Source organism: Leptonychotes weddellii, chromosome 4 (genome assembly GCF_054177405.1).
Source record: "Leptonychotes weddellii isolate Sample4059 chromosome 4, ASM5417740v2, whole genome shotgun sequence".
Lineage (NCBI taxonomy): Eukaryota > Metazoa > Chordata > Mammalia > Carnivora > Phocidae > Leptonychotes > Leptonychotes weddellii.
In genome coordinates, this window is record NC_138372.1 from 145,260,462 (window position 1) to 145,287,475 (window position 27,014).

Here is a 27,014-nt window from a genome sequence, read left to right on the forward strand (position 1 = left end):
TTAATTTCCCCCTCTTGAGGCAAGGGGACCTTCTGTATCAGTTGCCAATTAGACATGATAGCCCTTTGGTGGTGGTATTAAGGAGTGCATAATCTCTTAGGAGAGGGAGTTGTCATCTGGTCAAGGGCAGTCCTCTGGAGAAAGGGGCAGGTGTGAGTAGTTGGCAGCCAATACTTATAGGAGCTGAGGACAAGTGCACTGGGCCAGTAAAGCAGATCTGTACAGGTTACAAACAGTGTCTGCTACTATGGTATTTTATTAGTATTCATCTACAAGCTCATATTCATGTATATATAATATCATCTTAGGAAAAAATATCATCAGGAAGAATAGTAGTAGTACATAACTGATTTAAGAATTTTGGAGTTACCTTTTCCTTTTTTTCTATTTTTGAGCTATTGGATTTTAAGTACAATGGAAATTAAGTTTGAATTCAATAAACTTTATCTTCTGGTCATACAATATATGCAATAAGGCCAAAAGAACCATGTTTCAATTAGTCTTTGCTGTGTAACAAAATACCTCCAAAATTTAGAGTCTTTAAACAACCATTTATTAGTTCATGATTCTGTGGATTGACAATTTGGGCTTTGTTCATTTGGATAGTTCTTCTGCTGGTCTCACCTGGGATTATTCCTTAGGCTGCCCACAGTTTACAGGATGGATAGGGGCTAGTTGGTCTAGGTAATCTCACTTCCATGTCTGGTGGTTGGTACTTGCCAATCGTTGGGTTGGCCATTAGCTGGAGTAATGGGGGTGATTGGGCCATATGTCTCCTAAGGTTATTCACATGCTAGAAGTCACAGAATTCCCCAAAAGCACCAAAAGAGAGTGAGCCCTAATATGCAAGCACTTTTCAGATCTACTTATATCACAATTGCTCTTGTCCCATTGGTCAAAGCCAATCACATAACTAAGCTCAGAGAAAATATGAGAAGACTATTCAATGGTATTAATATAGGGAGGCAACAATCTAACACAAATAGTGGTGGACTATCTACCACATAAGCTAAGAGCTCCATGTTCAGAGTGGTGTTATATGATGCGTTTGCTGGAATGTACATAAAATGAAACTGATTTTATCACTTTCTCCTTAGAAAATAATTATTTTTCTGTTATTTATGTTTTAGGTTCAACATTTGTTGGATTTAAGAATGTTTGTTCAGGTGAAACTAATGTGATATTCATTACTAACCCTTTAAATGAAGACTTACAGCATCCAATCCATGTGAAGAACATACAGCTGGTTGATACTACTGAACAATCAAAAATATTCATACATAGGCCTGATATAAGGTACAATGTATCAAAGTCCGTTTTTTTCTTTCCTGTATTTATAGCTTTCCATTGTCTTTTTTCCCTGCCATAGATCTGAGAAAGTTGTTATATTAAAGTAACTATTAATTTCTATAAAATTTTAATCAGGATCATGAAAATTAAGAATATTTAATGCATTTGTGTTTTCAGTTAAATTGAAGAAGCTAGTCTTTAATATGTATATTTTCTCATACCTTTTCTTCCATGCATCCCATCATAAAAGAAAAGAGACCAAGTTAGAAGTGTGTTGTACATTAGTATCTCTCCACTAATGGTCATTAGCAATGAGAGACATCTCTATCATTTCTGCCCTTTGCCTTACTTCTTTTGTTTCCAGTTGCTTTCCAAATATCTTACCATGTTCACCCCAAAATGCACTTTGAAATTTAACATCAATCATTATAATCACTGTGACTGAGAAGATGCAGAAACGCAGAAGAGTGACTTTTCAATCACAAAAGTCAGTTGGAGTCAGAATATTTATAGAAACTGAGCCACTTAGACCCTAAATCTTAAAAGAAGATAGTCAGTAACTGCTACACTTTTCTAAGAGAAGCAGACCAGGAATTCAGATGTAAGACAAGATTGTAGGAAAGAAATTTTTTATGAGAGATCTTTGACCATTTTCAGCATAGGAAGAAGACAAGGAATAATGCTGTCTCATTAGATAGACATCTCTTCAGACAAATGCAGTGTTTCATAAATAGTTTCACTTCATCTGATTTTGTTTTGGTGACAACTGCACATCTCCTCATCTAGGAATTACTGAACTGCAGTAATTTTGGGCTCAATAGAGCCTGTCCTCACTAGAATATTATTAGCTTCTGTTTAATTATCATTGAATCTTTCAGATGTAATATATAATTCTAATACCTAGGTCATGAAGAAAATACTACTTTTTTTGAGAGAGAGAGCACGCAAGCGGGAAGGGAGAGGGGCAGAGGGAGAGGGCAAGAGAGAATCTTAAGCAGGCCCCATGGTCAGTGCAGAGCCCCACGTGGGGCTCGATCTTACAGCCCTGAGAGCATGACCTGAGCCGAAATCAAGAGTTGGATGCTTAACCGACTGAGCTACCCAGGTGCCCCAGAAAATACCACATTTTAAAATATAATGTCTTTGGCTCTGTGCTTTTGTTAAGATGCTATTGGCATTTTCCCAGATCCCTTTTACAAGACAGTTCACCCAGTCCCCCAGTGATGTAAATGTTGGCCAATAATAACCTACAGTTGCCCTCTTTTCCAGAAAATTGCTCTTAGCTGAACAGGAATAGCCTTGGGGTGCTAAAACCTTCCCTAACACCACCTCCTTTCAATCCATGCAAAATGACTGGTTTATACAGGAGTACAAAAAGCCAACCCCCTTGTCTCAAGGTGGGAGCAACCCTGGGTGCAATTGATGATCCAGAGGTACCCTTGGGATCAGAATGAAGCCAGTCCACAGACCATAGAAATCTCGTTTTCTTTCCTTCGTCCTATGTGGCTTCTCTCCTTCTTTTTTGAGAGAATTCCTTCAATAAATCACTTGAACAAAAATCTACATTTTAGGCTCTGTTTCTTTGTAACATGAAGTAAAGATAGAGCTCTAAGTCATAATATAAAAGTGCCACTGGGTACTCTACCTACAGACTTGCTCACAGTAGCATCTTCACATACTTGAACACAAAGAACCCATGAGCTACAGAAATATTTATTCAAGTCATCTCCAAAGCTATTATTGTACAATAAAGGGCAACTTACCCCTTCATGTTTCTCTTACAGCAAAAAGGGAAAGAGATGTTAAACACTACCTAATAGTTCTGAGCTTTCCACTATTATTTTGTTGTTATAACTTCGGAATAAGTTATATTTCCCCATAGTATATATCATGACATAGTATAACTATACTGTATACTATGTAATGTGCAGTATATTGCAAATTAAGCATCTATTTTATTATTATTACCAGTTAACAATCAACACTCTAGGTAGCTCAAGATGAAGGTGGAATGCTATCTATGGTTGAACTACATGATAAGTATATAGTATTTCATCTCTTACAGTTTGGGTATTTACAGAATAGTTACTAAAATATGTAACATAGCAATAATAATCCAAGTATATCTGTTTGTATATACATAAACAAAATCTATATAATATTATACACATAATGTGCAATTGATGATGACCTAAAAGCTTGAGATAAGGGGACTGAACTTTAAGTATTTAAATTATTTTATGGTAAGCATACAATACTTTTATAAATTTTAAAGACCCGTGAAAAAAGGAAGGGAGAGACTTCCAACACAGGGATTTTGTATGTCCGACACAACAGACTAACGGTTGGCCTGCTCAATGGGGCAATGTTGGTATACTGTGAGCGATGCACAAGGTTGAAATCTATCATTTAACAAAATATGGAATAACAAAATGGAACTCTAATTTTATATCTCACAGGTATAACTTGTCCTTTTGAAATGTTAATGAATTAATAATAATAATATAACAAACCAACAGAATGGAAAATCAGACCTTATTTCAATACTAATTACATATGTGACTTGGTCCCATCTTTAATCCTTTCTGAAATGATAAGATTCAATCAATCAAAAAAACTTTGGATACTCTCTTATCAAACACCCAACTGAAATTCAGCTCTCTAGAAACAGGGGAAGGATACTAAATATAAATATTCATGTGTTTTGCCTTTTCTCCACAGTAAGGTGAATCCAGCTGATTGTGTAGACATGGTTTGTGATGCCAAAAGGAAATCTTTTCTTAGAGATATGGACGGCTCTTTTCTGGGAAATTCTGGTTCAGTGATACCTCAAGCAGAATATGAGTGGAATGGAAATAGTCAATTTGGAATTGGAGACTACAGGATTCCTAAGGTGATGCTCACATTCCCAAATGGAAGTAGAATTCCTGTCACTGAGAAAGCACCTTACAAAGGTTAGTTGGATATTCTCCTGTCAGTCCTCAAGTTTGTGAAACAAAATATATCTTTTATTTTTAGTAATTGGGGTAATCAACCAATAACATATTTTCTACTTACTAATCTTACATAAAAGAAAAAGTACATGGATGTTTTTGGAGAGATTGCTTTTCCTTTCTAAGATGTATATACCTGTTTCTAGGAATTATTAGAGATTCAACCTGTAAATACATTCCACAATGGCAGAGCTATCGGTGTTTTGGGATGGAGTATGCAATGATGGTTATTGAAAGCCTGGATTCTGACACAGAAACTCGAAGACTCTCACCGGTGGCTGTAGTGAGCAATGGTTATGTTGATCTCATTAATGGTATGTGTTCAGTGTAAACAAGCTAGTAGTTACTCAAAGCATTTACTATTTATTACATGCATGGAGACGTCTCACAAATTATTTATCACATTAAACTAGCAAACATCAGGACTGCTTTTCCTTCTGTTTGTAAGAAAAGATCTATGTGCAGGAGGGCTGTTTAATGCTTCAGTAGATTCCCATATTAGAAAGCCAGGATAGTTATTCCAAATTGACCATTAGAAGAAGAAGAGGAGAGTTATTCCTTGACTGATTTTCATACCTATATTAATTAGGTGGCATAAATATTTTAAGGAAAAATTGGCCTGATTGTCTCCAAAAAGACAATTTGCCTTACATAAATTAAAACACAGATAATGTATTATTTGGAGTACTTGAGAAGGTTTGTTCAGCCTACTCGGTTTTTATTTTCATGAATCCTTCTAAGACTTATTCTAGAATCAATGTGTTTTGGGGTTTGTTTGTTTGTTTTCATTCCTGATTCCTTTGACTGTCAAGAACATCTTGGCAAGCTTCAGAGTCTAGGCTCCTTACATTCTGGCCATGGGTGGCTCTAGTAGAGAGCGAAGGCAGTGGTCTCCATGAGAATTCAGATCAACTTAGGAGTCCAGGACTTTTTGAATAAATAAGATGAACTTCTAAGAGCTGCAGAAAATAGAGGGCAGGGACTTACTGTTTTACCCTGAAATAGTGTGGGGGGCTCAAAGGTAAGTCCCTAAGAAGGCTAAAGAGTTTTTCCAGTGCTAAAGGGTCATGTAACCTGGATCAGAAAGATTTCTGTGCCCTGGCAGTGTCAAAACATGGACTAAAATATCCTGAGATTCAACAAAATAGCCAGTACCTCACAAAAATATTCATTTTTTAAAATGTGTTTTAAAAACTAATGATCAAAAACTAATGATGTAATGTATAGTGATTAACATAACATAATTTAAAAAATGGCAAAAAAAATTAAAAAAATAAAATAAAATGTGTTAGCAGGGAAATTAAAGAACATCCAAAGAAATGGTGATATGCAAAAAAAAATGTTTTAAAGAGAATAGAATGAGCTAAATCAGGGGTGTCCCAAAATTACATGATTTCAAGTCTCTCCTCACTTCTGTTGCCTGCAACATGCAATTTGCCTGGTTTCTCTGGCCTGCAGTCAACCCAGTTTCAAGTGCTGCCTTTCAGATCTTACAAAGCAGAGAGCTTGTGGGAGATCTTTAGACCAGTCAGTGTGAATAATGGAGATGTTTTCAAATTGCTCTGTTTTATATGCTGGAGAAAGATTTTATTCTATTTGTTTTTACATTTTTCTTTTCTGAAAAGCAATACAAGCTTTCCACTTACAATAGTGACATGACATTTCTCTTAAAAATAAATTTTTAAGAGTGTTAATTTAAAGAAAAGTCTTAAGTAAACGATAGGATCGCAAAAATTATGAAGATGTTGAAAGAATCACTGAAGCATAAGATGCAACTGCATTAGATTGTGAAAAAAAATTCCTAATGTATGGGGCGCTTGGGTGGCTCAGTCGTTAAGCATCTGCCTTCGGCTCGGGTCATGGTCCCGGGGTCCTGGGATTGAGCCCTGCATCGAGCCCCGCATCTGGCTCGGGCTCCCTGCTCCGCGGAAAGCCTGCTTCTCCCTCTCCCATGCCCCCCGCCCCCCGTGTGTGTTCCTGCTCTTGCTGTGTCTCTCTCTGTCAAATAAATAAATAAAATCTTAAAAAAAAAAATCCTAAGGTAAAAGTTATTGAATACTTCATTTATTTTTAAAAACTGGCTTTGCTACTCTAAATTTTTCATTTTTTTTTAAAGATTTCATTTATTTATTTATTTAACAGAAATAGCGTAAGTAGGCAGAGCGGCAGACAGAGGCAGAGGGAGAAGCAGGCTCTCCGCTGAGCAGGGAGCCTGATGCGGGGCTCGATCCCAGGACCCTGGGATCATGACCCGAGCCGAAGGCAGCCACTTAACCAACTGAGCCACACAGGCGCCCCTAAATTTTTCATTTTATATGTAGAAATTTCTTTCTGTTTTCAAAACGCACAAAGAAGGTTCATTTAAAAGTAGATTTTACATTTGGGATGCTAAGAGAAAGTTGATATTCTACTTGAGCTTCAGAAGTTTATGTTTATTTAAAATTTGATTGAAGTTCAGTTATAAATATTGGTAAGAATTCCAGGTAAGCCAGGAAATTGAGCAAAGCTAATGAATAAATACATCAAGAAAATGTATCATTCCATATCTCACTCAGTGTTTTATAATCCCAGCCACTTTAAAACTGAAGTGAAATAGAGAAATTTGCTACAACAGTCATGTTATGCCTGTTCTGGGGAAATGTCTGGATTCAGGTAGAAAAGCATCAACTGTCTTTGGCTTTTTAGAGGGTTTATTGGAGTGTTATTTCTCTGATTGCTTCAGCTCGTTAATGATGTTGACCCTCCAGTGGTGTCTATAATCACAGTCTTAAACAAAAAGGTATTAAAATAACAATGGAGGAAGATTAAAGACTTCATAAAAAGCAAACTTAAGAGTTTGTTGAATTTACAAATTAACTGATGAAGAAATGAGTGAGCGAAAAAATTAATGAATCCATGATTTAGCCATACAAATGTCCACATTTCCAAGTACAGGCTCTGTTTTTAAAAAATTAACTCTGTAACCTCGTATTTCTCACTAAAGAGTCTGAGAAAGTTGGCTCCCCACCTAAACTCACATTTGATAGGTAGGAGAAGGGATCAAAGCATTTTCTTTCTTAGCATGGGGCCTGGGCTTAAATAGGATTGTTGAAGTAGAGAATCATATAAACCTACTATTTCCTTCAAGGACCCTTCCAGTGCAAACTTAACACATTTACTTACCTTTTTTACCCTACACAGTATAAAAGTAAGGGCCGTAGGGAGGAGTTGCTTCCCTGCCTTCTTTTTAAGCTAAGGATATATGGGTGGATGGATAATGGATGCAAATGCTGAACTTGACCCTGCAATTTATATTTTTTAATTTAATTTTTTTTATTATTATGTTATGTTAATCACCATACATTACATCATTAGTTTTTGATGTAGCGTTCCATGATTCACTGTTTGCGTATAACACCCAGTGCTCCATTCAATACGTTCACTCTTTAATACCCAACACCAGGCTAACCCATCCCCCCATCCCCTCCCCTCTAGAACCCTCAGTTTGTGCAATTTATTTTTAATACAGTTAGTCTTCAGACTTTGTGCTAAATAATATTCATAATATGGAATGTGAACTTTCATATATGTGGCTTTAGGCCCACAGGATCATGGCTGGTGTGCTGGATACACATGCCAGAGAAGGCTGTCCCTGTTTCATAGCATTGTGGCGCTGAACAAATATTATGAAATTTACTTCACTGGCACTAGTCCTCAGAATCTTCGACTGATATTGCTTAATGTTGACCATAAAAAGGTAACACAAGATCGAAATAATTTCTTGAGTTATTGGTGTTGGTTATTGACATCTATTTCTATATGCTAAGGATTTATCTCCTCCCCTGTTCTCTTGAACATCGTCATGAGGATCATCAGAGTACGACTAAAAATACTGTTAGTCCAGAAAGTTTTCATCAGCCTGAGAACACATATGCATACCAAACACCTTTCCCCCATCATGACAGTGAGGGCTATGATTTGTGTGATTGGTAGCAAACCTGAACTTTTATATAAACATAGTGCACATCCAGAATTGGTTACTGGAATTATATATTTATTTTTCCATGCTGCTATTTATATATTTCAGGAATACACCCTTGGAATTTACTTCAGAGATCACAGCACGTTATTTTAAATATCTTCAATAATATCAAATCTTTGCCATTAACTGAACTCAGCTGGGACAGTTAAGTTTATATATACTGTGTCAATGGGAAAAGAGTATGAGGTTAAACAATAGTCTCATAATTGAGTTTTTTTTTTCCAAGAGTATGAGACTCGAAAGTCCCAGAGTATTATGAATGTGAAGAAAGGGTGTGGATAAGATGAAGCAGAGAGAACAGTAGCAAAGAGAGACCCCTGCCCCTTCTTAGATGATAGCAATCTCAGCCTTTCAGTTGCTGGAGATAAAACCTTGGACCCGTTCTTGATTCCTCTTTTTGGGTCATATCCCTCATCCAGTCCATCTGCAAATCCTGTTGGGTGTCCCTTCGAAATATTCAGAATCTGACCACTTCTTACCACCATCACTGCTACCACCCACTTGGAGCCAACATTATTTCTTCCCTGGAATAAGGCAATTGGCTCCCAGCCCATCCCACTGCTCTGCTTCTGCCTGCTCTATTGTCTATTCTCACCTCAGGAGCCACAGAGAGACCTTCCAAATCTAAGTCACACCAGGTCACTCCTTGCCCCAAACGCTGCAGTAATTTCCCCATTGGGCTTTGTACAAGAGCCAGAGTCCTCACATCCTTAGCTCTCTGACTTAGACTCCTCCAGCTACACCAGGCTCCTTGCTGTTCCAGACCACCCGCCACCTGTTACCACCTGGGCCTTTGTTCCAGATGTTGAGTCTGCCTGGAACATTCTACACTAGGTGGCTAACTGCCCCTTCCAGGGTGGCTGGAACATTCTACACTAGGTGGCTAACTGCCCCCCCATTCCTCCAACAGGCCTAGCCTGTTCACCCCACCTCAGTTGGCTCTCCCAATTATTCATACTCTGATCTACCTTTCCTTTTCTCCATAGCACTTACCACCTTCTAACATGCTTCATATTTTGCTTATTATTGCTACTATTTATTTGTCTCTCTCCTCACACTAGAATATGGCTCAAAGAGAGCAGGGGCTTATGACAGCCCTAGAATAGGGCCTGGTTTAGATAGGCCCTCAATTTTTTAATGGGAGAGAATATTCTTAATTTTAAAAATAACTACAAAGTAATGTGACTGTTAATGTCCTGGGCCACTGAAGACAATCTCAAAAGAAGATTCCAAAACTATGTATAGCTTATTAGATTCCTTATTAATTTCTCTCTGCCCTTGTAAAGGTTAGTCTCCTTCCTTACTTTATGATTATACCTGTAGCGTGAGATGTGAGGAGTATAAACATGGAAAATGAACAAAATTGAATCAGAGAGGGTAGTTATTTTGACTAATTTTTATCAGTCTTACTACCAAATTTGTCTCAGAGGTAAGCATTTTTTTTCAACATTAACTAATTTTGTGTGGTTGCATTATAGAGCACTGCTAAATTCCCTGTTTCCTCCCGCCCCTGGAGTTGAAAGCCTGTATTGGAACTTTGTTATCTTTTAAAAGAAATGTTTCTTTTAGAGATACTCCTTTAATAATTCTTTCTTACATTATGCTTTTCTACTAAGAATCATCAGTTAAGAGTTAAGTTATAACGTCTGTATGAATGGTTGAATGTAAGGCCATTTACAAATTTTAACTCAGTATTTATCATCAATCCATAAAACTTAGTTATACTATTTTATAGAAGGTATATATAGTTGAAGGACATTTTTAAGTGCCAAATTCTAAATATTCTGTTTCATTGTTCTCATAAGAAACAAAAATGTTGTTTATTTTTTAACAGGCTGTGGTGGTAGGAATATTTTTTCCCACGCTTCAGCGTTTGGATGTCTATGTGAACAATGCATTGGTTTGCCCCAAAAATACAGTATGGAACCCTCAACAGAAATACTGTGAACCTAAAAGACATCTGTACACAGGTATTTCCTCAGAAAAATAAAGGATACACGTTACATATGGACTTAATTATGTATAAAATTATTTGTAATGTTTCATTATTAATATTTTTAGTTCCTTAGCCATTGATGAGCACAAGAGAAGATATTGTTAGCCACGATCCACCAAATTCTGAGATGTGTTCATTTATGACATACATGTCCTGAAAGATTATTCCTGATGGAACTCTTACGTACCTGCGCACATGCAGATAGAAGCTTTTGTGTATCATGCACATTCCTTTTCCCCCTGAGAACATTTACGTTCTACATGTAGTTCAGCTATTCCTATATACAGAGGAGATTTGACTTAGAATTTTTACCCTATCTCTGCTTTACTTCTGTTTCATAGAGGTCAGAGCCAAAATTAATTGGCAGTTACCAGAAGTATTGCCAAGAAAGCTAGTATAACATCAACTGAACATAATGAAGTCAATATAACAAACTCTGGATTTAAGTGAAATACATGGGGGGCGCCTGGGTGGCTCAGATGGTTAAGCGTCTGCCTTCGGCTCAGGTCATGATCCCAGGGTCCTGGGATCGAGTCCCGCATCAGGCTCCCTGCTAGGCGGGGAGCCTGCTTCTCTCCCTCTGCCTCTGCCTCTCTCTCTCTCTCTCTCTCTCTGACTTTCATGAATAAATAAAAAATAAATAAATAAATAATAAATAAATGAAATACATGGAAAAGGCTAAACTCACCCATTTACCAATATTTGCAAGACCAGGATTTCTATCTGCTCATGGAAGTCCTTTTCTTAAACAGGGTACTAATAAGGCCAGCACATCCCATTCCACATGTGCTCTTATCATTTTTAGATGTGCCCCATAATCTAAGTTAACAACTATATGAATGTGTGCTGTAGGTCATGACATCAGCTAGACATGAGAGTATGAAGGGATAACCCACATCCATTACTGTCCATGGAGCCAGTCCTATCTCTACTAATAGTCTGTATAGCTACTGCTTCCAGAAATGTTACTATGTGCCAGGCACTGATTCTAAGTGCTTTGTATATCCTAACTCATTGTTACTATATTCTAATAATAACCCTAGGAGCAAGGCACAGATGAGTAAACTGAGACACAAGGAGGTGAATCAATTTGCTTCAGTCTGTGCCTTAGCTCTGAGAGCTGCCATAACAAAATACCATGAAGTGGGTGGCTTAAAAGCAGAAATTTATTTTCTGACAGTTCTGGAGGCTGGAAGTATGAGGTCAGGGTGCTAGTGGGGTCAGGTTCTGGTGAGAGCTCTCCTCCTGGCTTGCAGATGGCTGCCTTCTCACTGTTTCTTCGCAGGCAGAGAGAGCTACAGCAAGCGGTCGGTATCTCTTTTTATGAGAGCACTAATCCATCGTGAAGTCCCCACCCTCATCTAAGGCCAGTGACTTGTCGAAGGCCCCATCTCTGAATACCCTTACATTGGGGGTCAGGGCTCTAACATGTGAATCTGGGGGAGGGGGGCACAGTTCAGTCCATGGTAATACACAGATGGTGAGGGCAGAACAAGGACTTGAACCCAGAGTCTAGCTCTAGAAGACATTCACTTGATCATTATGCCATATTGCCTCCTTATAAGCTACGAGAGTCCATGTTATCACTTTTTATATACAAATAACTACCCGTATTTACAGCTTAATTTTCATTCATTTTAATTCTTTTTAAAAACAACACTTTTGGTACCAAGTACTCTAACATTCAAATCGGCGAAATAGAAACTGTCTCAACAAACAGTATTTAATACAGGGAATTGGTTACGTAAGTGTTGAAGGGCTGAAAAACACTATTACTACCACCTTCTTATATAAATATTTTTTCTGATACAGCATTGCTTTTAAATGAACATTTTGCTTTGACACTTCGAATGCAAAATTACTTCCCTGTATTATGAATCTATACATATTATTTTATTTTATTTTAAAGATTTTATTTATTTATTTGACAGAGAGAGATAGCGAGAGCAGGAACACAAGCAGGGGGAGTGGGAGAGGGAGAAGCAGGCTCCCTGCTGAGCAGGGAGCCCGATATGGGACTCGATCCCAGGACCCTGGGATCATGACCTGAGCTGAAGGCAGACACTTAATAACTGAGCCACCCAGGTGCCCCTATACATATTATTTTAGATTCCCCAAATTCTAAATATTCTGTTTTATTATGTATGTCTCTGCTTCCTTCCATTACTGTGGAAGACATGGAGAAGTTACCTAGGATAAATGGTGCATGCCCCCTCTAAATGTAGTTTGAGAGCAGCTTCAATTCATAATATAAAAGCACATTCTTCAGATTCACAGAATGTTTAAACCAAATTGCATCTAGAACTTATACTAGTAGATATGAAAGAAATACATGGTAATAATGAAATGGCTTCTTAATACCAACTGCTATGAATGTCTATTACATTCATAAGAAATATCTTCTTCCTAAAATTTAAATTTATTTCTCTTAGTAAGCCTCACTATGAAATGTGGTAAGAAGCTACATGTCCCATTCCAGTACTATTATATGATTCAGCCTTTGTCTGGGCTCAGTATGTGTTAGTAGATTTATAAACTCTTAAGACATTTTTGATACTCTGCCATAAAATCATATATATATTCATTCATTTTATATATATAAAAATCTCAGCCACTTTTACAAAAGTCAGTTCCCTAGTAGAATTTGTTTTGCATTAACCAAAGGTTTTTCAGGCTGAAATGTAAACCTGCTTCATTGGCATAAAATCCCTCTGAGATATTTTAGTATATACTTCATTTGTATTACATATTTTTATTCTTGGTAAAAATAGAAGCACTGAATTGTAAACGCTCCTTAAGAGTTGATATATAGTACTGCATAAACTAGATGGCTATTAAAGCTAAATTTACATTTTTAAATTACCAAATGCCTTTGGTAGAGGCTTTAAAATTCTGAACATGTAAACAGTGTTACCAGTACAATATAGGCTCCTGGGTTCATAATTTGATTTTATTTCTCATTTATACTGTATCTATAGCTAATTGTTTTTAAAATAAATATAATGTATAGTGATGATCAATGGTATTGACTTTAATTTTGCATGCCAGTTCTGTAAGTGTTTTTGTTTTTAATATGCATACTTTCCTATGGAAGAATAATGTTGAATCTTTTCAGAATTTCCTACATTTAAACAAATATTAAATACTACATGGTAATTGTGATAACATAGGTATTTTTAACGGTGCTGTTTTGGCTTTTTTTCCTTCATAGAGCAATTCCTTCCTAACCTGAATTCCACTGTCCTTGGTGAAAACTACTTTGATAGAACCTACCAGATGCTTTACCTTTTGGTTAAAGGAACTATACCTGTTGAAATCCACACCACTGCAGTCATATTTGTTTCTTTCCAATTACCTGCTGTAACAGAAGATGACTTCTATAGCTCTCATAATCTGGTTAGAAATCTTGCCTTGTTCCTAAAGATACCAAGTGACAAAATCCGTGTCAGCAAAATAATACCAGGGGAGAGTCTGCGAAGGAAGAGATCGATGGGACTCACAGTGGAATTGGAGATTGGAGATCCTCCTCCTCAGTTCATAAGCAATGATACTGCAGGTATGAAGAGTAGACATTTGAGTTGGAAGAACGTAATACCAGATCCACATTCACAAATAACCCTATCAGGGCCTGGTAAACCTGGGCTCAGGAAGTCCCGCCAACCCCATATCCTGAACCCTGTAAGGGCCTAGAGACCCTTTTCCCTACTCTACTCCTGTAATCCCAAACTATTTTGGAATTATGAAGGAATTTTAGCCTCTATTTCATTATTGTAGCAATTAGTAAATTCAACAAGAGGATTTGACCTAATATAAAAGATTTGAGAGGTGACCTAAGTAATTGAGATTATAGCTGAGAGATTAAGCATAGTCAGTCAATGAAAAGAGGAAGGTAAGAATGTTCAAGTTTACGGAAATAGTTGGTGGAAGCGGGACATAAGAAGAACTGGAGAAGGTCTCACTGGTCTGTGGTGGCAGGAGCCAGGAAGGGCAAGCTACTGGAGGTGAAATTGAGAATTAGGCAGGTCCTACCTAGATCATGGGAAACCAAAAGAAGCTCTTTTCTTCCTAAGCTAAAAGGACTGTGGATATTTTCCTAAGGAAAAGAGTAGACCGTTGGAGATTCTGAGTTGTAGTAAAGTCACAGATTTACCCTAACAAATGCAAATGTGCAGGAATATCTTCTATCTTTAATTCCTATGACTGATCCAATCAGTGTCACCAGCTGTCCCACTTTTCTCTGTCCCTCACTCTCCATATCCCCATTTTCTAGTTATCAGAGACAAAAATAAGCTCACCTGTCTCATCAGAGGTCTTTGCCTCTTTAAATTATTTCCTTAGAGTGACTCAGTTTGAGCATTTAGGTAAATGCTCAGCCCTTCAAATTTTTTCCTTTCTACCTGCTTAAGTTGGTATCGGAATACCAAGACCCCCACATTGCCTCTTGTTTTCATAGTCTCTGCTACAGGGTAGGGGGTCTTCTCTGCTCTTCTCTGCCCTGCACAAGCCTGTCTTGAGGTGCAGCTGAACTTTCCTGGCCTCTTGGCATCCATCCCCAGCATGCATTCCCAGCCATGCCTCCAGTAGTCAAGCACAAGTCTTAACTAGGCACACCCATCTCCAAAAAAATGAGACCTAGATCCGTGTCAGAGGAAGATTACCATCCAGCTAACGAAGCTTAAGCTTCAAGGCCTTTCACTTGTACAAGTCACGGGAGGGGCCTGGGAGAAGGGTCCATTTAATAATATGACCCAATCATTGTTACTATAAAAGTTGCAGAAGTAAGACTTTTCCTCATTCTTTTTCTTAAAGAGAGCCTCCAAACTGTATAAATTTCAGATTCATAAAAATCTGCATCTGCCTTATCTCTCTTCAGCATCTTTTTCCTTAACGCCTGGGGCTCTCTTACATGTCACCCTGGATACTGGGTGAAGTTCTCGCCTTCTGCTTTTAGGGGTCATCACTCATGACCCCAGGAGGTTTGCTTCCAAGGATTGACCCAGTGCACCTGCCACATACTGTTCTGGAGTTCTACCAGCTAGGCAGACAGAGGTTCTTCCCTTATAGAAGTAAGCCTGTGGAAAGGCTTTGTGGAGTGGAGGGAGATGCTGATCAACTCTCTTTGTTGAAGGAAACAGGAAGTATAGGCTTGTGTTGTAACGAAATCTCCCATGATGTTCTCTACCCAGTCATAGGTTACTTTCCTTCATCAGCTCCATACTTCCTAGTACTTAGAGGGTCATGGCTTTTGACTCAACACAGTCAGTTCATTTATTCTAGGAGTTTTAATGGTTCCATGGTACATGTATAGATGGTTCACCAACTCTTAGAAATTCCTAGTAAGCCCTTACATGTAGTGGGGTCCTGTAAGGCCATGTAGCCACTCAGATGTCCAAAGAAACTGACTTATTTCCTATATGTGATCTAAATTTCTTCATGCACGACCTCTTCCATCTCCTTGCCCCCTTTAAGCAGTTTTATTTTGTTAGATTTATCCAGACTGGTATAAGACAGTCTAAGAACTTGGAGATGGGGGCAGTCGGAGGGACAGGCTAATGGCATGTTTCTCAGACATATTCTGGGATAGGGTTTCAAATCTCAAGAATGTCCTACAACTTGGCATAGAGGGATTTCACAGCAAAATATCGGGCATTGGCAAGGAAGATGTGCATGTAGTAATACTGCTTGCTGGCTCTCCACAGCCTTTGCATGGGTCAGGGTATCCTGGCTTTCCCAGATTCATAGAAAGGGGTTACTGAAGTACTGAGGGGACCTCTGGATAAACAGAGATTGGTCAGGAGTAAAAACTCTTCAGGTTAAGGACTTTGGTTTCTTAAGGTGGCAGTCAGCAGAAATGGATGCCTTCACATGTCAGGTAGTCGGAGAAAATCTGTTAACAGTGCAGGCAGGTCAGACCCGCCACGTTGCACCAAAAACCAGTGAGGACAAGTGGTAGTAGCAGTCAGTGGATATGAAGCCTCTTTGTACCTGCTGCTGCTAGGTCACATGAGCCCTCATATCTGGAAAGCCATTTGGAGAAGAGTATATGGAAGGGGGGCGAGGGGAGGGAGAAGAAGAAATCTGAAAGATTAATCATTTGTCCAGAGGGTCTGAGTCAGCCAAAAGAGATGTGTTAAACTGACAGGACGAAATTCCCTAAGACCATGATTTTCAAAGTGTTATGTGAGATCAGCTGCCTCCTTCTTCCTGAGCACACTAAGCTTCATGGTTTAGCCTTAATGGAGGAAATGCAATGCGCATGGTCCTCAAGGCAGGCCTCTGGATATAGAAGGTGCTGGATAACTAGGTAGGAACTGTTGTCAAGGCTTACAGTACACCAAAAAGATCCTGGATACAGTTGTTTTTTAAAAGGTCTCTCGGACTACAATGTATAGAATGGAGTGAAAGAAGGACAGAATGGATGCAAGAAAACCAGTATAAAAGTTGTTTTAGTAAATGATGGCTTTGACTAGGATTTAGACAGTGGGGACAGAGAGATCTAGAAACTGTAACTGGTTATATGGTGTGGAGGAGAGATGAAGTAGAAGAAGGGATCAGGCAAAAGTGCCAGGCTCTGACAAATGAGTATGATGAATAGAGGTGCCACTTCTTAGGTACGGAGCACGGTGAGGCCAGTAAGTGTAAGAGGGCCTGCCAAGCTAGACAAAGACAATAGAAATGGCCTGTAGTGTTAAAATTAACTTTGAAATTTATCCACATCTAGAGCAAGCAACAATTTGTGAATAATGTAGTGTTAACTTCAGAACTTACTAATACACATTGTGTAAATTCGATGATGCTAATTATTCTTACACTCCAAAATTAAAACTCTCTTTTTAAAAAATGGTACGTGATGATACACTTGCATGATGGTGCTTTACTCCTCAATAAAGAATGGCATGGGAAAGGATTAAATTAAAAGACGTATATTTTTCCACTAGGCTTTCATTCACTTTATTTTATCTACCTTTGGTTTTTCTTTAATTACAGCTTAAAAACATATTCTACTGAGTTCTTCATTTTCCTAAGCTCATTCAAAGGACTTTGTCATATTGAGCTCATAGGTGGTGAAAAAGCTACAGAATTCCAGAATGTGGATGGAGCTGTGCAAAAAAAAAAAAAGAAAAAGAAAAAGAAAAACTCTCACAATCCTATATTCTTATTTTTTTGAAGATTTTATTTATTTGAGAGAGAGAGACAGAGCATGAGCATGAGCAGAGGGGAGAAGACAGAGGGAGAAGCAGACTCCCCGCTGAGCAGGAAGCCCGATGAGGGACTTGATCCCAGGACCCTGGGATCACGACTCGAGCTGAAGGCAAACGCTTAATGGACTGAGCCACCCAGGCGCCCCACAATCCTATATTCTTATAACCCATATGCGATATTACTGTTTCCCCATAGGTCAGATGCAGTTATCTGAACTCCAAAAAATCGCTGGCTCTCTTGGACAAGCTGTAATTACAGGAAAAACCAGTAGTATCCTTGGGTTTAATATCTCTTCCATGTCTATTACCAATCCTATCCCCAGCCCAAGTGATTCTGCCTGGATTAAGGTAAGAAAAGGCAACTAGAAAAATGCATCTTAGCTATTTAAAACATTGCTGCTTATTTCTTCTTTTAACTCTTTATAGTTCAATACAATAATTTAGAGGGCATGTCTTCCTAATTAATGTTGGCTCGCTATTTAATGGTATAACTAAAATGATAAAATAGTTGAAAAAGGAGCATATCTGCTAAAAAATTATTTATTGGTATGAAATGTGCTTTGCTTTGAATATTTATAACAATGCTTCATGAATCTGGTCCAGAGGAAATATTGTAATAAAATTATTTCATATATTGGACATATTTTTATGCTTATTACTACATATTATACTTAGCCTAGCTAAGATGAATTTGCTCCTGACTAATTTATCATGTGAAAACCACTTCATCACTCATGACCATTGATTTCCAGGTGGCCGCTCAACCAGTTGAAAGATTTGCATTTCCTGTTCATCATGTGGCCTTTGTGTCCTCGCTGTCAGTGATCACTCAGCCGGTTGCCGCTCAGCCAGGACAGCCATTTTCTCAGCAGCCTTCAGTAAAGGCAGTAGATTCTGATGTAAGTTCTAACTCAAAGCTTTAGTTGAGTGAAGAAGTTAAGCTATAAATCTTGGAGAGTGGGCCAATTTCAGTAATCCTGGTCCGCTGGCAACACTGGCAACTTAAGGGTGACACTGCCCCTTAAAAGCTGGACTGATACCTATGGATATAATCTTCCCCTGTTTTGAAAATGTTCCTTTTCAGTGGACTTGTTCCAGTGCCCACCCATATTCGTGAACTCCTTGGGTAGGGAGAGAAGCTCCTGCAGATTTTAAATTTGTCATGAGGCATTTTTAAAAATGAAGTTTCACACATCTTAAAAAAACAAACAAACAAACAAACATGGGAACAGGACAATTAAAATTCTCTACTACTTTTTTCTTTAGGGTAATTGTGTATCAGTTGGGATTACTTCACTGACTTTGAAGGCCATACTAAAGGACTCCAATAATAACCAAATCAGTGGTCTGAGTGGAAATACAACAATTCCATTTAGCAGCTGTTGGGCCAACTACACAGACCTTACTGTACTTAGAACAGGTGAGAATACTATTTTGGACCTTCACATATATATCCATAAACAGGGACAATTATAATTGAACAAAGCATTCTATAATACTCTGGTTAATAAATTAGACAAATTGGAACACTATAGGGGTGCCTGGGTGGTGCAGTCGGTTAAGCCTCTGACTTTTGGTTTTGGCTCAGGTTGTGATCTTATGGTTGTGAGATCGAGCCCTGCATCGGGCTCCGTGCTTAGCACGGAGTCAGCTTGAGACTCTGTCTCCCTCTCCCTCTGCCCCTCCTGCTCGTGCTCTCTCTCTTTCTCTCTTTCTCTAAAATGAATAAGTAAATCTTTAAAAAAAATCGGAACTCTCTATCTTGTTTCAGAAAACATGTCAGATAACATCTAGTTTACAAAAAATATTTAATATGCAAAACAAAATAGAATTAAAACAAGCAATTAAGGAAAATAAACATAATCTGAGGCTATGCATTAAAATTACATCATGATTTATATTTTTATCCATTTGTGTACTTTTGTATATTTTCACTAAATATGCATTACATTTATAATGAAAACAGTTAACATATAGATTTTCAAATTAAAGATAAGGGAGGATAAGATAGGCTCATATAACTTGAATGCCCCATGCAAGAGTTCAGAGTTGGACTGAAAAGTGGGTTCTAGTCTTTCTGAAAGACAATGCAAAGGAGAAAACAAGCATTATCATGATTCCACGGTGCCCATCAGGTAAACAAACCAGTTGTTGTGGAGACTTACAACTAGCTCTGAGATCAGAACAAATGTCTCCTATGAGTTCTCATAAAGTATACCCAATGAATCTGCATGAAGTGATATCTTCAACATTACAGTAAATAGTCATAACTTCCATTGTGATGTTTCTTATATTGTCTTCATATGGGTTGATAGCATAACTTCAATTGGTAAAAGCCTTTCTACTGAGCCCAAGACAGATAGTTTGTAGAATATCTATTGGTGATAGATTGTAGAGTATCTAAAAGAGAGAAGTGGATAAACTGCTTATCCCTGAGACAGACTTCCATTAATCTGTTTACCATTCATCTGGGCTCATTTAAGACCTTTATAGGACCTAACTTCTGAAAAGTTATATTGGTACTTACTCCCCACTTCTTACCACTGTTCTCTCTCATATATATATATATATACTAAAAGTCAAAATAAAAGTAAAAAGAGTAAAATAAAAGAAATTCCAACAATAGCCTGATTTTTTCATATTAAACACGTATCAAAAGCTCAAATCATTCCCCTAAATATTTTCCTTATTTTTTGTTTTTTCTTGCTTTGGTGATCCCCTAAACCACACAAGTTTGGTCTGCCTGCTAGGCACCAGTGTCTCAACCTGGTGTTTGATGGGACTCAGATGGCAATGAGTCCATAGTTGTGCTCCTAGACAAGTAGTTAGAGTGTCCTATACACTGGCTGGTTAAGGGCAGAGCCGAATTCTTTGAGAGTCAGCCTAAATGGTGGGAGAACTGGGATCCTTTTCTGTGAAATGAGGAACTTAACAAGAACCCTAGGTGAGAAGAAAGTTGTCCACTTCCCCATGAAGGTGGACCCAAAAGGTACCCAGTGGAAAAGACCCAACCCGGAGACCATGTTATTCAAACTACCGCTTCCAAATAGCAATGTTCCAAAATAACCAAGATCACTGGAGTGCTGAAATAATTATATAGGCTTTGGTGTTTTATTGTGATAACAAAATATCATTCTCCTTTTATAGAGTAAATTTTCCTTCATCGTTCAAAGCTTCCCTTAGTGTGTCTATCTGACCTGCCACGGTGAACCGCCATTGCTTCTAATCTCTTGCTTGCTTGCTTGCTTGGCCGCTGTCTTACTTTCTTACTGCCATCAAGTGTAGGGTCTCAGTTCCCTGGTTGTGTATAGTAAGAAAGACAAATATAGTCTTCTCTTCATTATCTTTAGATCAGTTAGCCAGTTTGTAGATTAACCACTATAAAATTGTAATAACAACAAAGTACATGAGAAAAAATTAACAAAGCATCATTTTTGTAACTCTTTCTAGTAGGTAGCCCCCCAGTTACTGCATGTGGGAAATCACCTTGCAAATTAGACTGGAGCCTGACAGTGTGGTCCCACACCCTCTTCTACTAATAGCTCAATAAAAAGCAAAGCAGGGGCCACCCAGACACAGGAGGTATGGGTTGTTGTTTCTAACACAGAAAATGGGGATGTGAGAATGAGGTGAGAAAAGGGTAGAAGAAGAAGAAAGTAGTAAACAGCTGAGGCTGCATCTTTGGTCAACCTGAATAAAAATAGTATTACTACTGGATAATCATATTTAGGATGTGTTTACCTAGCAATCTATATGATATACAGTGCTTGTTTCTGTTCTTATTGATACATAACAAACCAGCCCCAAATCTAATGACTCAATCAACAACCATTTCACTTGCTCACAATTGTATGGGTCAGGAATTTAGGCAGGGATGGCTCCTGTCTGCTTAATGATGTCTGGATTTTTAACTGGATTAGCTTGATTGAAGTCATATCCCCAAGGTTTTGATTCTGGGTTTTAGCTGGGTTCTTCAGTTCTCCTTCATGGAGTACATCTCCAAGACAAGGTTCTCTTGAGCTTCCTCATAGTACTGCAGGAGAAAAAAAAAAAAACCTAAATTTTTTACACAGAAAAATCATTAAGAAAAATTCTGCAAAAATTCACTTTTTTTCAAACTGAAAAAAGGAAAGACTTAAATATGCCATTGTCATGGATTGTAATGGTGGCAGAAAATTCTATAGAACAATGACCATCCATCTTGAAAGTTATAGAATGCATTGCTGTTGTTTGTGAAAGCACAATGTGGTCAAGATCTAATTATATTCTCTGAGAGAGAGAGAGAGAGAGAGAAAGAAGGAGGGAAAAAAAGAAACAAAACAAATGATTTTTTAAGGTAATAGAGAGAGGAATGAAAACCTCAGCATTGTGACAAGGATTGCAAACTCTATGTGGTAACCACTATTGATGATAGCAATTAGTCCTAGAAGAAATTATATCAAGGAAAAATGTATTGCTTATCTCATGTTCAAAACTGTGGGAAGATTTAACTTATGGATTAAAAAGTATTTAGATGAGCTTTTTATGTTTCACACTCTAAAAATATCTAACAAGTTTCCTCAAACTTGTCTACCTGAGGTAAGAAGAAAGAAAGGGTCACAATCGTGCAACACAAAAAAAGCATCTGACTTAAGGGAAACGTGGAAAGCAGTAAAATTGCTGAAACAAAGTGGAGGGCATATGGGTGTTTGTTGTACTGTTCTTTCAACTCTTCTGTATGTTTGAAACTTTTCAAAATAAAAAGTTCAGTATCCATCCTCCTCTCCCCCAACTGAGGCTGAGGCTTCTCTACTCCTAGGTCAAGTATCCAGGGATGGAACAAAGGCTCAGCATCTTCATTTCCCTTCCCTATTGTCCCTCCTTTCCAGCAACCTCTCTCTAGTCCTGGGCACTAAGAAGGCATCCCTAAGGAGCAAGTACTGATGCTACAGAAAGAAAATCTACCCAGATTCCGCCTGCCCATAGTGGATGGGCAAATGGAACTCTAACTCTGAGATCTTCTTTACACTTGTTTATACTTAAACTAATCTACTTGGGCTCAATTTACAAAAATACTTCATGAGGAATTATATAGGATTTTTAAGTCAATGAAAACCCAACTGGGACTGTGTGAAGACAAATCATAAAAGGAAGTCAAATTCTCTGATGGTTTTCCTTCCTAGGAAAAAATTGTAAGATTGAATTTATACTGGATGATGCTGTCCGGGTGGAATCCGGGCCCCTGAGCCTCCCAGCACAGTCTGTGTCCAGTGGCGGTGGTGACAGCAGCAGTGACCGGGCGTCAGCTGTGGGCACAACTGCCCAGATAATGGCTCCAGTGATTTGCTGTCTGATGGGAAGAGTGTTGCTCTTGGAAGCATTTATGGCCACAGTTTTGATTTTGAACATACATCTAGGTAAGCGTAGTTCATCTTTTTTGTAATGTACGTCTCCACATACTGAGGTTCCAGTAAACGTTTACTGAAGAGAGACCGAGGGCATGACCACCATGCATGGCACCACTGGGAACACAGAGACAAGGTCTTGGCCATTGAGAAAGTAATTGCTTCCGTGCTAGAGGTGAGATGACCCTACAGGAAATGCCATTCACATTACACAGTGGCACATGGGAATGTGGGGAATGGGAAAGGAATGTTGGACTCTTTCAGTTACAAGGGGCAGAAGCTCAGCTCGAATTGGTTTAGGCAGTGAAGTGAATCTCATTCAACTGAGAAGTCCAGTCGTAGTGTGGATTTCTGCTGTAGCTAGACCTAAGGACTCACATGATATGATCCAAAACTTGTGTCTCTCCATCTCTTGGCTCCATGATCCTTGGTGGTCAATTCACGCACAGGCAGACTAGACTCTCTACTACCACCCCCCACCCCAGACTCATGCAAGGGTACCACCTGTGTCTTCATGTACTTTCTACCAGCCCAGTAGCTAAATGCAGAAAGAGCAAACCTCTTTCTCAACTCTTTCAGCAAAATCCCGAAGCAGTATCATTGACCTAGCTTGGTCACATGTCCATTCTTGGGCCAATCACTGGGGCCACCAGATCCTCTGTTCTAATTAGCCTGGCCTGGCCCACATGGAGGGAAGTTCTGGGGATGGTGGAGATGTGGTTCCACAAAGGGAATCCAAATGCTAGTACCAGCACTGCAGGCAGACAAAGATGGTGACTATTAGGGAGGTTCAGAGGAGGGCGATGTCCCTGTGGGCGACGATGATTGGGATGACTGTTGGTGTCACCCCATCAGCAGCAGGACTTTACAGACAGGATTATAAAAGATGAATGAAATGTGGAAATGGAAGGAAAGGTACTCCAGAACAGGGGCATGATAGGAGCAAAGCAAAAAGTGGGAGTGAAAAAGGACATCTTTGACTATCCATGTTCAGCATGAATTCTTCATCTCTTCCTTCTAAAGGTGCTTCTTCCTGCTGCCCCATCCCAGTTAATGCCAATGTCGTCCTTCTCATCTCTCAGGCTGATACTTCTTAGACTTCTCTCTTTCCTTCAAGCTCCACATCCCTTCAAGGTGCTCTGGGGCATCAATCTCCATCCATAATGTCACGTATCTGTTCCTCCTTTAAAGTCTTGCTGCTCCACTTACAAATTTTTCCTTTTTTACTTACTTGACCTATTACCGTAGCCTCCTGGATTCCCTGCTTCTAAACTTCTCACTTTCAGCCTAGCTTCCATATTGCTGTCATACTTATCTTCCTAAAGCACAGGGTCATGCAGTAGTATGTCGTGTCAAATCCTCGAAGATTCCTTACTACATGCAAATTACAATCAACCCCAGAGTCCCTGAAACCAGTCTTGAAGACTGCCTCCTGTGCCAAATCATTCCTAGAGAAGATGCTTGCTGTCCCACATATTCCCTCCATCTTGGCTTTCCTCTACTCACCAGATCTGCTTTTCATGGCATGCTGCCTGGCCCTGCTCAAAATCTCCCTCCTCCATCAGGTTTCTCTTCTTCCATCCCTCTCTGTGATACATGTAATGCTCCTTTCCCTTGTTCTCCAGTTGTGCTTTGTTTATACCGTTATTTTGGCCTTTCCAGTGGTATACATTTATTAGACTTAGACATCTTCAAATCTATCTTCCTTACTAAATTGTGAGCACTCAGAAGATAAGACTACAAGCCATATTTATTATAGGTGCTAAAAATGAGATTTAATTGATTTTTAACTCTCAAAAGGGGAATAAAGCCTCCTTGCTACTGAGGGGGAAATGATGAGTAGGGGTATTATAGGCAAATTGTAAAAAGCTTTGATTGGCAGATACTGATCAATTTGCAGTTGATCTAATGGAGGGAATGATGGAGAGCTTCTGATAGATTAATGAAATGAAAGCATCACTTTAAAAATACTGATAAGATTTAAGAAGTTGAAAACAGTTCTGGAGATTGGTTGCATAGCAGTGTGAACATATTTAACACTACTGAACTGTCCACTTTAAAAATGATTAAAATTTTATGTTCTATGGATTTCACCCCAATTAAAAATAAAAAAAAATAATCATTATTGATCTATATAGAACCAATACAGATCTCCAAATATCAAAAGAAGATAAATGTCTTAAGTTATGAGATACCTAGTTAGATTCTTATATTTGAGTAAAAATCAAAGTTAAAAGAAGGATGTAAGAAGAATTTGAGATGGGGTAGTACTTTAAAAGGATACTGAAGAATTTCGAGGAATAAAAGCTAAGACTAGATTTTAAATTTAAATATAGGTAAGGTCAGGATGAAGGGATACATCAAGGCTGGTTCAAGAGTGGCAGAAAAAACTGGAGGTGGGGGGTTTCAAGAACAGTGATCAAACAGAAAGGAATAATCCTTTCTTTCCTCCCAATGGCTGAAGCTAATTAGGAGCCAGCTGTTGAGGGAGAAGTATGGTTTGAAGAGACTCAGTCCTGGCCTCTTATAGCTGAACATGGAAGGGTAGGTTTGGAGCTAAGGGACCATAGGTAAATGACTAGCACACAAGTTATTTTATTTTTATGCAAGTTTTCTTATCTTCAGAATTCTAATAAAAGTAAAACCAGTTGTCCATTTTATAATAGCATTACAGGCATTGCTTAAATTTGTTTCTTTTCAGAAGCATTAAAATATAAAGTGTAAGTACTGCTTACTATATCTTTGTGCTTTTTCTATTTCCTTGTTAAATGCATTGTTTTCTAATTGTCGTCACTGACTTTCAGCCTGCTTGTTCCTGACAACTTTGGGATTATATAAAATTCAGAAAATTCTATTTTCAAATCATTAGTAAATGATATTGTTCCTGGCGTTTTCTTTAGGGCTTTTTTCGCCAGACAGAAAAGTCAATAAGGGTCTTCTCCTTGGCTCCTAAATAATCTGTCATTCTCCAATTAAAGCATAAGGTGATTTAAAAACCATAAGGTGATTTAAACACCATTGTCCTAATCCATTTGGGCTGCTGTAACAAAATACCACAGACTGAGTGGCTTATCAACAATGGAAATTTATTTCTCACAGTTCTGAAGGCTGGAAGTCTGAGATCAGGGTGCCAGCACAGTCAGGTGAGGGCCCACTTCTAGGTCACAGACTGCGTCCTCACCGGTGGAAGGGCCTAGGAAGCTCTGTGGGTCTCTTTTGTAAGAGCACTGATCCCATCATGATGGCTCCACCCCCAGGACCGAAGCACCTCCCAAAGGCTCCACCTCCAAATACCATCTCACTGGGTATTAGGTTTTCAACATAGGAATTTAAAGGGAATGCATTCACACCATACTAACTATTAATGAAATGAAAGGCTGGGATTTTTATAACTCTGCATTCTGAATTGACACTATTTTATTTGTAAGATGGTCACAGAGTTCCACTAAATGAAATGACAACTTGAATGTGAAAAATACAAAGTTTAAGCACCACTATTCTCTCTCCCCAGTTCTACAAAAAGAGTGCATTACTGATTCTAAAAGTACACTGGTAAACTTTGAAATACTTATTTTTAAATACTACCTTTGCCCAATTAACCATACCATGAAATACTAGAAATGTTAAATGAATGAAACGTATTTTAAACCACACTGGATGTTACTACTACTTTAAAAAGATATTTGTATTGTTTTCACTTTTCAGGATACAACTAAAGTGCTGTCCTGAAGAACAGGCTGAAAACAAAAATGCTTTTTATGAGCTATTTTGTTGTAGAAGATAAAGTCTGTATAGCATTTTCAAGAAAATAAGCTGGACATATTTTTATAATATATAAAATGTACTAATTAGCTTTGATCACAAAAATCAGATTTCTTCAAAATATAAATTTTCTTTTGATTCCTTGTATTTGTATGTTCTTATTTCATTAAAAAAAACTTTAAGAAGTCCTTGGTGTGGAAGCAGATGTGCCACGTCCAAGTTGCTATACCTACAACTCTTGGAACCCTTTATATTGTTGAAAGAGCTTGTCCAGTTTTGACTTACCCACCCTTGGATCAGATTGGAAGCATTTTGAATTTGTGTACGTACTGGGAGATCTGACTTCCCCTATCCATTCATGAAACT

General features: G+C 38.4%; 1 protein-coding gene across 1 annotated transcript in view; it reads left to right on the forward strand.

Moving 5' to 3' along the window:
* PKHD1L1 (PKHD1 like 1) overlaps positions 1–26,786 on the forward strand; it is a 139,158-nt gene extending 112,372 nt beyond the window's left edge. Inside the window, exons 59-69 of the mRNA XM_081817137.1 lie at positions 1,131–1,296; positions 4,012–4,244; positions 4,430–4,597; positions 7,862–8,019; positions 10,139–10,274; positions 13,512–13,856; positions 17,699–17,850; positions 18,255–18,401; positions 18,769–18,922; positions 22,665–22,898; positions 26,592–26,786. Of these exons, the coding sequence (XP_081673263.1) occupies positions 1,131–1,296; positions 4,012–4,244; positions 4,430–4,597; positions 7,862–8,019; positions 10,139–10,274; positions 13,512–13,856; positions 17,699–17,850; positions 18,255–18,401; positions 18,769–18,922; positions 22,665–22,898; positions 26,592–26,602 (1,904 nt within the window). The 3' untranslated portion in view covers positions 26,603–26,786. The remainder of the gene's footprint in view (positions 1–1,130; positions 1,297–4,011; positions 4,245–4,429; positions 4,598–7,861; positions 8,020–10,138; positions 10,275–13,511; positions 13,857–17,698; positions 17,851–18,254; positions 18,402–18,768; positions 18,923–22,664; positions 22,899–26,591) is intronic.
* Positions 26,787–27,014: the final 228 nt, after the last annotated feature.